The sequence below is a fragment of the Salvia splendens genome, chromosome 13 (assembly GCF_004379255.2).
Source record: "Salvia splendens isolate huo1 chromosome 13, SspV2, whole genome shotgun sequence".
NCBI classification, from domain to species: domain Eukaryota; kingdom Viridiplantae; phylum Streptophyta; class Magnoliopsida; order Lamiales; family Lamiaceae; genus Salvia; species Salvia splendens.
Genome location: NC_056044.1, coordinates 1926337 through 1939198, shown reverse-complemented (window position 1 = coordinate 1939198; position 12862 = coordinate 1926337). Strand labels below are relative to the sequence as shown.

Here is a 12862-nt window from a genome sequence, read left to right as displayed (position 1 = left end):
GAGGCGCCGCCGCGTCAGCGAAACAGGGGAGGCGTTGCACCGGCGAGTAGGGGATTAGGCCCAATTCATAAGGGCCTAATTGAATTCTTGTGAAGTGGGCCGGCCCAATTTGGAGATGCATAAGTACGCCCAAATTCCCCGAAAAGAATTAAAATCATCAGAATCAAACTGAATTCACCAGAATTTGCTGGAAACATCTGCTTTCATTTCATTGCGAAAATATTTACCCCCCAAAAAAGAGGAAAATCATTGCGAAACAGTAAAAGGAGGAATCGAGAAACCGAAGTGTAATGCCATGAGCGGTGGCGACGCCGACATGATGGAGGCGGAGGCTCCGCCGCCTGCTCCGCCGCGTGAGGTCGGCCACGCTTCTGACCCTAACGGTATTAGGAATTTGCTGGTGATGGCTCGCAAGCTCATTAATCAAGGCAAGCCTTCCCAGGCACTCGAAGCGGTAATTTTTTGCCCTTGTATGCTTTCATTTTCTTAATGTTTTGATTACTTTTTTGTTAATTTTGAATGCAAGTTTGTTTGCAGCTGTGATCAGTTCAATTGTTGAAATTTGCCTTCTCAAGCACTTGTGTTTTTTGAATGATTTGTTTGTTTTTCGCTGTGATTTTTGTGTTTTTTTCCAATGGTTGTGGTATGAGGTAGCTATTGGACTAATTAGTGATATAGCTTTATTTGTTTGCGTTTGTTAAAATAGGTTACTGCTTTTGGTTATTGAACATAGAGAAGTTATCTTCGAGGATATAATTGTGATAGATTATTGTTGGTGAAAATGGATTGGAGCATTTGATGCTCAGTAGGCAGTTGTTTCTGAATCATTTTGCTAGCATGTTGTCACTGAAAATCCGAGTTTTCTTTTACATTTCCTTCTTTCTTCACTTCTCCATTAAAATGAGTTTCTTTTTGTGAGGTTTAATTTTAATGGCATTGGTGAATCATAGCATTGATGGGCATTCTAGAAAGAAAACCATAGCTCGGCTTTAGTTTAATTTGAAGAGATGTGGTACACCTTTATGACTGTGGATGAGAGTATTACTTGCTAACTCATGCATATGAAGCCTTAAGTCAATGTTATCAAATAGCGGATATGGCGGCGTCATGGCGCTATGGCATGGCGTTCTGTGGTGGAAATGCCATAGCAACATGGCGCTGCCATACCACCGCCATATCCGCCATTTGACAACATTGCGTGTGTACTGCATTTAGGAATGGGGCATTATGCAAGAAACATGAATGTTAGAGCTGTATTTTATGCTTTATTAATTGTTTTAAGATTTTTAGATGTTATATTTTTGTTATTTTCCAATTTTTGAATTATGTATAAATAATAAGTATTATTTTATTTATTTAATTATTAACCGCCATATCCGCCATACTAATACGCCATATCCCTGTGGCGGTTTTTAGGCGAACCGCCGTAAGCCGCCATACGAGATTGATAACACTGCCTTAAGTTTTATTTGAGTGAAATTCATATTCGCCATTCACTTAGCTGGATCGTGTCTTTGAGTGATGGTTTGTTAGTGATGGCAAGTTGGTGAGGTTGGCATGAGCAACATAATCATATAGATATGGACGAAATGAGGGATGCTCATGTATGTTAGCTGAATGATGCATCTAGAAAATCTCGTTACAGATTTAAATTATCACAATTGTTCATTTGGATAAGTTCTAGGCTTGGTTTGGAGTTAATAATAGGATGAACTTGCTTTCACACTGTAAATTTGACATATCTTCTGATGTTTTGGGATTCAGAATTAGTGGCTTGGTATTTTGGAAAGCATTCATCAATGTTATGTGCTGGATGTCTAACATGATATACAGAGCCTCTCTTTACTGCCCCAACTGTTCGATATTAAGAGAGAAAAAATGTTAGGCTGGGAAAGTAATTGGTTACATGATTTCATAAGTATACTCAAGATTGTGACCCCTCTGGGTTAAAAGGGATAAAATACATAGAACCAAGTTTAATTACCAGTGACATGCTGTGCAGGTGCTTCACTGATACATGAATTAGGTGATTAAAAAATACGAAGAGTTGTATATGAAAGTTACATGTATTTCGAACTGAGGAAGTTGTTTTTTGACTCAAAGAATATACTTTTTACAGAAATAAATTACTAAATCAATATTATCTACAATTTACGGCCAAGATTCTTAAAAAGGAAGATAAGAATGGATACTGATGGAAATTAAACTGATTGCAGATCTTCTTGTGAATGATTTTACAAGGCACTGATTTATGTTTCTTTATTTACTTTGTTAACTTCCCAGCATCTTATGACTTGGCATTCCCCAGATATATCCACAAAACAAGTTATCTAATTCAGCAATCTGTCCACAAAAGGCTGTCACAAATGATTTGTGCAGGCTTCTTTGGTAGATAACACATTTTTTATGTCCTGATTTTGTGCACTAGGCTGCGTGGTCACCAATGATTGTGCGACTTTCAATCTCCTATTTTGTGCTTGACAAAGACTTCATACTATTGAAGGCTTTTCATTTATATTGCAATATGATTATCAACTTTAAAATATTGGCATTACCTTTATTTGTGATCTTTTTTTACTGACACAAAAATGAATAGGAGGCTAGGTGGTTGATAACTTATCAACTGAACAAAGTATGTTATTCGCATTATTGCAATTCTTTTATGGTATTTGTAATATGTAGAATTAGTGTTTTCTTTTATCCTTATGTATTTTCATTCTTGCTCATTAAATTTAATTTCCGTGTAACCATTTGTAATTTCGAAGAGTGTTATGGCTATTCTGGGTCTAACTTATGTTCTATGAAGGTGATAATGGCTATGAAAATACAAGGCGGAGACATAGCTGTATCTCAAGGTCTGAATCGTGCTCAAGAACTATACAGGAATAAAATTCAAGCCACTTCTGCTGCTGATGAGTTGGCTTCACTGTTTGCTGAATGTGCAATTGCGGAGGCCATCCCTCTGCAGCCTGAAATATCCCACCAAACGATAAGTGAGGAGGAGCCAATCGAACCCGATCCTCAAGAGAGATCAATCCTCGCTGAGACAGGGAGGAGGCAGGTCATGCTTGACGCATTCTCTGATGGGAGCAGCTTCGTCTGCTTGCAGTGTGGGGGTCTCGTTAGCAACCAACGTAAAGAGGAGCACTATGCTTTCTGGTGTTATAAAGCCTGAGTCACCTTTCTCGTGTTAAGGTTAGTCGTGTTCATTTCTGGAGATGCACGTACCGATCTTGATATATGTTAGCCCTACCATTAGTGTGCCTTGAAATGAAATTTCTTGAAAACGGAGCACCACTTTTCTTTCGTTGGGTGCGGGAACAGGGTACCGGTGAATCTGGTGAACCATTTTATGTGAAATATACCTTGTATCTTTCAACTTTGTATCATCAAATTGACTTACTGGATGAAATAATACCGAGTGGTTATGTTGTATGTTGCTCAACTTTTTAGTTTGTGTGCAAGTAGTTGGACTAAGGATTCTTGTAGTTATTGTTTGGTTCTGTTCATTGTCCATCGTCGACAATATGCGCGACAAGTATTTTTGTCTCGCGTGCCGGATAAAGCTGCGCTGAACACTGCCTCGGCCGCTCCACCCTAATTTCCTCACACCTCTCATAATTGCAGAAGTTGGTACTTCACATAATGCTCATAGATGGCAATTCATGAAAAGTCTACAACAAATAAGCACAAATCAATAGATATATATTTTTGGCCCAGTATAACTGACTACTTTCTAAACAAAACCAATATTGTGCTTATACACAATATACAAAAGAGGAAAGAGATTAGAAAAAAAGTGAAAAACAGAAACAAACCTCTTCAAATAAAAGGAAAAAAAGGAATCACAAGCACTAAAACCCCCTACACAAAAAGATCTACTCTTGACAAGTATCTACAACAAAAATTGAATACTCCCAAGAGGACTAATATAAACCCATCTTCAGCCGAAATAGCAGTCTCCTCCGAGTATCACAGAGGCCAACGGTCCCCCAAGACGCGACTGATGAGATTCATAGCTACAAAACTCCACTCCTAAACAACCATTCCACTCCATATATATCTCTACCAATATTCACTAACAGCAGACAACGTTCTCCAACTGCCACTTATACCTCGACCTGCGTTTATGTAGTGAAAATTAAGTCAGACTATTCTACTTTCCTGATTTACAAAGTAATTTAAAGATGGAGTAGGTGTTTATTTGTAGCCCTTTTTTGTTACGAATATGTATACATCTCTTCATATAAAAGAGGCGATGGATAACAAACCTTCAGATATAAGTGTGTATGATTAATGTTCTAATTCTCTAGTTTTGATCAGTGTATGGTATATCGTGATCTCAGTCTATCTAAACGTAAGAAATAATCATTTAACGAACTCACCCGCACTTATTCAGTGTATTTCCCTGGGTCGTCTCTTGGGAGCTGGAGCGAGTAAAGGATATACAATGCAGAGATGTAAGCTAGTGACCATTTCGGTACATAACATCAGAAATAGGTTGTGGACGGGGCCTGGCTCTCATGATTGTTTCATCGCTGTGTCTGATCAATTCAGAGAGCTTCCATGGTTTTTGCCACTTCCATTTGAATTGTAGTAGCCACTGATGATGGCTCCTCTTCCATCTCCAGAGTTTCCCACCATGTCCAACGAGGGCTAATTTTTTCATCGATAACTGGCCAATAGGCACCATCTGGACGTAACGAAACTCAGCGTAAGCCAAAGAGAAAGCCCTATGCAGCAACAGTAAGTCAAGACAAGATAAAACAAACCTTCCGCGCCTGGTCGGCCGCGAATGCTGCTGACTCTTTACACGAGCCATTAGCGACCCCAGCTGTATATTTTAGTTGCTTCTGTGCTGGTACTGGAATTGGAGACAGTGGACCATTCATGTAATCGTGTTTGAGAGAGTCCTGTAGTAGCAGAAACGTCAGGACACTTGAATATACAAAGAAGAATTTTTTTGTCAAAAAATCTAAATAAAAATCTTACGGATGGTGGTGTCGACAATGCAGTAGCAACAGCTTGCTCTCTCGATTTTAGCTCTTTCTCCATTTCCTTTTTTCTGACTTCACTTTGGCGCAGCAATCCCACGAGTTCCTTCATTTGCTCTTTCATCTCTTTGATTTCGATTTCCTTTTCCCACAGTTCACACCTGTTGATGGCATGAAGTCCATAAAGTTGTGTGTACTAATACTAATGCAGATGATGATTTTGCACAAAAGAGACAACCTCCGAATTCTGTTTAATAATCACTTTTCGACTGTATCCATTTATGTTTTATATCATTAGCGTAACTTATCTACTCGTTACTATGTAGTGGCAAAATGTAGGTGACGAAGGAGCATATATACACTGCGTGAAAGAGAAACTGAGTGCTTCCATTTTGCCTACCTTGCATCACCAAGATGATTGAACATAAGCTGAAGCAGGCCTTTCGCCTCTCCCATAGAACGTAGCTGGTTCCAGCGTCCACGACTAATGACACCACGCTCTCGTTCTTCTGCTTCTGAAAGCTGTGAAGCCATTGCGACAAGCGAATTCGATGTGATACTCAGCATGCTCTCAAGAGAAGAAATTCTTGACATTCTTGCATTTGGTGACATTGAAGATGCCCTGAAATCGAATGAACAACATATCAAGTAATATATAGGTTTGTAAGATGATAAGTGGTTCAAGAATCAAGACATAGATGCAGTATGATAGAGAAATAAGCTTACCTAGAAAGGCCATTTTTCCCTCGAGGAGGGCTTACTCCCTTCGAAGCAAATTCATCAACTTGTCTCAAAACAGCCAACTCTTCTGCCAATGCAGCTCGTCTGGACATGATCCCACAAGAACATATACAAAGATATATAGGGTTAGCATGTAGGGGAGCACATAGGTATGCACTCATATATATGTGCATTCGACTAATGAAACAAATTTTAAATGCTACATACACTTCACTTTGCTTCTCGTACTCATAACGAACTTCATGAACATTGACCATAACTTCAAGCTCATGCGCAAGCCATCGCTGCAAGGACTTTTCATTGCTCTGTAAAATTAAAATGAACTTTATTTGGTTTGATCAAAATGTGGGAAAATATTGACATCTGATCTACGAGGTGGAGCAAGGCATTACCTGCCCATTAATTCCATTCCCGTTGGTTGTCACTGGAAAGAGATGTAAAATTGGTATCAAATAAAATAAGCGGAAAAGAAAATGACAGTAGGATACTATGTTAATTGTTAACCCACAAATAACGCATACCGGAGTTTTCACGAGCTGAAGATTTGCGTGCTTCTAGCAATTCTTTCAACCTTTTAGTAGCCATTGCAGCTTCCTCAGTCTTCCTCTGAAGAACCTGAAATTAAATTTAACATTTTGTGACGCAACAATTTAGATTCTCAAACATAAGGTGATCAGAATATTAATTAATGATCTTTACGAGAACATCTATGTTTAATGCAAAAATCATGCTAAGCAGAGAGTGCAACCAACATGCATCTGTAATAATTTCCTTGTGATTTTCTTATTTTCTTTCAAAAAACTCGAAACTTTGCATAGGCAAGAATCTCACCATTTTCTGGCGCTGGTTCAGTGCTTGTAGTTTATGTCTTTCATACTCGTTCCTTCTTCCCTCCTTTCTCAACTGCATACAAACAGTCGAGATAAAAGCTCAGCAAAAGAGGCATAACCTGATAACATCTCCCAAAAAACTTATCGATGATTTATGTGTATGAAAAAGACATATATAAGCCTCGTATTTAAAAGTAACACTTCTTCTTGTTTGGTTCTTTTGCAAGTTAGAAGATGATTTTCATATGGGATTCATTGTAAAAAAAAATACCTGTAGCAGTTCCTTCTCCCGAGATGCCTTCCATTGTCGAAACTGTTCACTTTCTTGCTTTATCTTGTTTTGCAGTTGAACCTACAAGAACAAAGAAACGTTAGAATCTTACATGCAGAGGTGAAGTTGAAAATACGTCGACAAAGAGAGTAAAATCTGACCTTCTGTGCCTTCATGCATTGTATTTCATCTTGCAACTTTTTCGCTGCTTCGTCACTCTTCTGTTTCTGTTTTAACAGCTGCACTTGATTCTCTTGTTTCTTCTTAAGATCTTGTATCTGTTGAGGGAGAAATGAAATAAAAAATCTTAGCAGATTAATAGAAGGAAAAAATGATTTGGAATATGTTTTTAACGAAAATAGGAAAACCTGAGATTCAAGAAATTTCAGTTTCTGCGAATGGACATCTTGCAATTTTTGAGTATGCCCTTCAGTATTAGCAGAAAGGTTTTCAACTTCTGCCAACAGCCGGTCCCTCTCGAGCTGCAGAAATAAATAGATGAAGATAAGAACTTTACTATTAAATATATCTATGTTCATATATATCCAATTGTTATGTCAGAGTATAACACCTGCACAGTCCTTTTTTCCTCTTCAAGTTCCATTAATTTCTTTCCAAAGTGTTGCTTAAGAGCGGTGGTGTCGTATCCACCAAATAGTTTCATCTCCGACTGCAAGATGTGCTCGTGTAAGCTAAACAAGTAACATGGACTGAGAATAGTAAGGATTTGCGTTTGAGAACTCAAACGGTACCTCTTTCTTCTCCAACTGTCGATTCAACTCACTCAACTCTTTATCCATACTATTCTGCAAATATGTGTGTTCCAACTCCTTTGCCGTATCTTCATCGATGTCTCCAGAATCACCTACAAAACCTCGATAACTTACTCTCCCAAATATGAAGTGTGAAGTTTGAGTGAATCAAGAAAGGTTTTATAATTCATACTACTAAAAATTGGTACATCAAGTATGAGCACAGAAACATACTGCTTTCACTCATCTGGTAGTCGCTTGACTCGATACTTTGCAATCCCCTCTTAAGGCCTTCACTTTTCATGGCACCATTGGTTCCAACCTACAAATTGGTAGTTCCTTCGGTGTTAGAATGGAATACAACACAGATACATTTACTCTTTGGGGTGTTCGCTTTTCATGATTAATAGGAATGATGGTTGAGTATTTTTGTCCTCATCCTCATTATAAGGAACTCTCCGACCCTACCCTTTCGATGGGATATGAATCAAACAAAATTAGCTCAAATGATAGGAGTTATCGAGGGCCTTGGGATATCCCAAAGTTCCCAGCCATCTATCTAGGCTGATCCTCAAAAGTAAACTCCCCCTTTGAGACTTATGCTGCCTATGCATACATATAAAAATACTTACTTTCACGTTGTCTGTGTATTGGTCTATCGAACCGCCTCTTGTTCGAAACTCATTTAGTTCTCGGCAGAGCTCCTCGTTAGTAGCTTCCAACCAAGCAATTCTGTCCTTGAGAACCTGCATAGTAATTTCTTTTAACAATTCACAAGTATATTTGGTAGATTTCTAAGGGTCATTTAAAAGAGGACTCTTTGAGAAATTAATGCAACAAATATCTTGGAATAGGATCTAAAAAAGTGAATTGTGGAGAAAAGTGCAAAGCAATCTTGAGAAAAGTCTACAAGTAATGCATTCAGGAAACGTACATCCTACCCGAAAGGGTTCGACAACACGAAACATGAGTTTACCTGTATTTCATCAAATGAAACACCTCCACCACGGGCACATAGTTCAGCTTGCAGAAATTCCAACTGCTGACGCATCTTAAGCATTTCATTCGATATGGGGTCTCTATTAACCTGATCATCAATAAGGAAAATGATCTCATCGAAAGGATTTTAATACAAAAGTAGTTTAAAAAAAGGGAATGCTAAGCTGAACTAGAAGAGAAAATCGAGCAAGCACACTGATACTTACAACTGGTTTGTTCTGGATGTTCCTAGCGCGATTGGCATATTTAAGAGTGTTCAGAGTCTCTTCGGCATTTATGTCAGCAGGACTAATACATGCTGGAGAAAAGGAGTTCAAATATAAGAGAAGGGAACTTTGTAATCTTTGAGTTTTCATTGAAATCTTCTAAAACATATGGTTGAAGCCAGTTAAAGATAATACCTATCATTACTGTTCTGCTGTTTCCACCAAGAGAATCCTGTCAACACCCGAAGACGTTAAACTTCAAAAACATAACAATTGCTTGGTAACATATAAAACTTGGCTACATTATTATGAAGCTGAAGTCCTTGTCATCAATGAGTCTATGTCGAACCTGCAATAGCCGAGTAAGTTTGCTGTCACGATATGGTACGTGAACGCCTTCTTTCCGCTTCTTATCATCTCCGAGTGCACTTATAACATTCCCAAGAGCAAGAAGCCCCTTATTAATGTGAACGCCTGTGCGAAAAAGGCGTTATAAAACTTTGGAACGAGAAGCAGATTGGAGAATCACAACAACCTTGCTTTTGCCTTACCTTCTTTAAAACGTAGACCATCAGATCCAGTTCTCTTCGCACGCTCTGATCCGGCAAGATCCACCAAATGCAGCTTTGCACAAAGATACTCTTCGGTCATACAGTCGTTGTAATTGCTGTCATTAGGATTACCGGGGTGAAGTTTACGCATCTGCTCCACTGTGATGGTGAAGATGGCATGAGAACGGCTGAAAGAAAAAGAGGAATATCACATTTATCGATGACTGAAACACATTGAGGAGGATGCTTTCTGCATCAGATTGTATCATGAAAACTAGATTTCTCCAGTGAAATCGGTATATTTGAACTTGTACAATCTAATTTGCAATTGATGAATACACACACAAACAACATAACTAGTCCAGTTTCCGTTGAAATGGTCATGAAACACTAAAAACCGGTGATTCTCAACCTGATACTGTGAAATAATAAGAATAATTAGCGTAATATTCAAAATTCCTCCAGTGCAACTCTGTAAGTGCTCCTTCCATCAAATTGTTGCTGCATCAAGTCATCAAAGCCTATTCAAATTTTCTTTATTTCATTCTTTCCTGGTCGAGTTAAGAGTTATTGTCATCTACTTGCAAGTTTTGCACATACTCGAACGATGAGATCCAAGGAACATTCGTCTCAAGGAAGGTCATAGTCAAGTGTTAAGCATTCTTTGGAAAGACAGAAGGGAGCTTAATTGCCACTGCATTACCAACCTCGACTGATTGTTCATGTTCGTACTCCCAGTCGCCCTGCTTAGCGATCCTTGTTCCAGGCAATCAGCCATTTCATTAAGCGTCTTCACACCACGCTCTGTAGATCCTGCAAGTGTAATTACACCATTCGACGTCTCACGAATTTGTATTGGAGGTTTCCCAGGGCTGGTCATTTTTGCAGCGTTGCCATTCGCTATCTCTTGTCTGTGAGTGGAACTGGGATCGAGCAGGTCTCTCACTTCCTCTTTATGAATCTTCAGTTGTCCAAATACAAAAAACGTCATATAACCACCACACGTAATCAAACACGTGACTACAAAACTAAGGTGTTAAAACGAACCTCAATGAAGGAAACGTTCAATTGGAATTCAATTTCGTGCTTCAGCGTTTCAATCTTGCTGAACAAAGCACTCATGGCTTTGGGAATGAGCCCGGTGTGGACTCCATCTTTGAGACTTGTACCCATGGTGTACGTTTTCCCTGACCCTGTCTGCAACATATTGAAAACCGCAGTTCTTTCAGATAGTAACTAACACATCGATTTTGCTACCATTGTTCTAACAAAAACAGCACCTGTCCATAGGCAAGAACAGTAGCATTGTATCCTTGAAACAAGCCATCAACCAGAGGCGCAACACTCTCTTCATACATGGCAGTCGAGGGGGAGCCGCTGCTGCCATAAACATGATCGAATGTAAACGAATGGGTCCCAATTTGCACCTGCATCACAGCCACAACCAACACCAATAAGATAAGACAAAAGTAATACACAATGCATAAAAACAGCCTATTCAACAGAAAAATCATTTCTGTGACCAAGCATTAGAATAAACAGAAAAATCATGCCCATAAAATAAACCAAATGCAAAAAATGACAATTTAGGAAAGAAATTTTCATTTAAATCAATTCAGAACTGGGAAAGAAAATCAAACAGTAAAGATTACCAAATTGAAGAAGCCAGATTGTAGAAAACATAAAACTTTTCCAGAAATTGATACCATCAAGCCCAAATTTCTGCCTTTTTTTGTCTTCTTGAAACCATAAAATCTAATTAGTAGTAATAAATTAAAAAAAGGTAGAAATCCAACTAAAAAATCCAGTACTGCTAAAACTCCAGATCAAGAACTCAGACTTCAACATGCATGGACTCCACAAAATCCCCAAAATCACAATGTTACAAACTCAAACCGACCCAAAGATCAGATCTTTCTCCCAACCCAACAATCCAATCAGAGCAAAAACAATGAATCCAAAAGGAATCTCAAGAAACCCAAAACACATTCTTCCCCTTTCAGCAAAAACCCACATCACATTGTAGTACCTGAGGCTTCCCAGGTTGTACAGTAACACAATCTTTGCATCCCTGAATCCTCTCATCTCCTATGAGAGGCCTTATATGCACCGCCACTTTCACACAGCAATCTTCACCAGATGAATTCGATTCCATTTTTTTTTACCAAGGAATCAAGCAAGATTAGATTTTGAGCTGAAACACACCCTCCCAAATGGAAATAAAAGCCAAATGTGTGATTTTTTTTACCAACAGTTAGCTGGACTTTTTTTCACAGAAGTGAAGGGTGAAAAGACAGGAAGAGAAATTCTTGGAGCAGAAAATGATGCTGCAACTAGAGAGAGAAGAAGCTAGGGAGACTGCCAACTAGATTGTTACTATAATGGAGAGAGAGAGAGAGAGAGAGAGAGAGAAGTAAAGAGTAAAGGTTGAGGAATGGAATGGAATGGAAGGAGAAGCTGTTTGAGTGCAACTGTAATGACAACCACTTTCACTTTATTATTAAATTATTAAATTTAATTTAATATATTTTACTATTTGTTTGCTTTTTCTGTATTTATGTTTCTTTCCACTATTTTATTTCACAACGGTCTATTAAACTCTATATTAGTATTTATATATTTTTACCATGTTTTTATAGTGTGTAGGCTTTTGGACAAACTTTAATAGACGTGGTTAATAAAACTCAATAATTATTTTCTGAACAAGTCGTGGTTGATTAAAAAGAAGAAAAAGATGGGTAATATATGTTCATGTGATTAAGCGTTTGGAATTTAGGAAAAAGAGTGAAATAAAAAGACAGAAAAATAAAATGAGGGAAAGGGACAGTGGTTTGGGGAAAAGGGGCAGAGTTAGACATAGCCAGCCTTGGTGGTCTCCTACCTCACATGGCAAAAAATAAAAGAAATTACGTGGCACTTCATTTTTAATATTTAACATAAATTAAAAATTAAAATGATTATGTGACATGTGTTGGTATTTTATAAGATGATTTTATCACAGGTTTAACATAACCACAATAAAAAAAAAGCAACGATATTAACATATAGTAGACAAATACAACAATCTACTAAAATCATATATATAGTGTAGTGTAGCTCTATATTGTGCCATCGACATTTTTTGAGAATTTAAATGTGTATTTTATTAGTGAACTAAAATGATAGAAATGTAATTACATAAATGACATAGCATCCAATATATAAAGAGGCAATCCACCTTGACTTTAGAGTTGATTTACATATTTGAAATAGATATTGTTAATGTCTAAGTATATCTTATGTTCAATCTATAACTTTAATTAATTAGGAATAAAAATTGGTTATTTGAGATATAAATTCCAAACTACTTGTTGGTCTATCAAATGTGCCTTCCACCCTCATAAGGCTGCTTTTTTTAATGCATGTGTGAATATGCTTGCCTTCTTTTTCACGATAAATATATCAACAAAATTAGGCAAGATACTTATAAGTGGCAATATTCGACATGCTAGCTCACCTCCATCTCCATTTGTCACACG

The 12862-nt window shown here is 37.9% G+C and overlaps 2 protein-coding genes across 2 annotated transcripts; one reads left to right on the top strand and one right to left on the bottom strand.

Annotated features, from left to right (window-relative positions):
- The first annotated feature begins 151 nt into the window (after positions 1-151).
- LOC121762223 lies at positions 152-3435 on the top strand. The gene is made up of 2 exons (XM_042158036.1): positions 152-454; positions 2807-3435. Exons 1-2 carry the CDS (start codon positions 296-298, stop codon positions 3173-3175), a joined length of 528 nt encoding a protein of 175 aa, XP_042013970.1. The 5' UTR covers positions 152-295; the 3' UTR covers positions 3176-3435.
- A 249-nt stretch (positions 3436-3684) lies between these two features.
- Positions 3685-11795, bottom strand: LOC121762222 (kinesin-like protein KIN-4A). Its single transcript, XM_042158035.1, has 26 exons — positions 11374-11795; positions 10625-10771; positions 10392-10541; positions 10052-10305; positions 9345-9532; positions 9143-9267; positions 8989-9025; positions 8794-8885; positions 8565-8675; positions 8221-8334; positions 7823-7910; positions 7589-7701; positions 7408-7506; positions 7205-7318; positions 6998-7114; positions 6837-6917; positions 6567-6638; positions 6257-6350; positions 6128-6159; positions 5943-6040; positions 5721-5819; positions 5395-5616; positions 4993-5155; positions 4773-4913; positions 4386-4693; positions 3685-4121 (listed from the first exon to the last, which is right to left on the bottom strand). Exons 1-25 carry the CDS (start codon positions 11497-11499, stop codon positions 4466-4468), a joined length of 3105 nt encoding a protein of 1034 aa, XP_042013969.1. The 5' UTR covers positions 11500-11795; the 3' UTR covers positions 3685-4121; positions 4386-4465.
- Positions 11796-12862: the final 1067 nt, after the last annotated feature.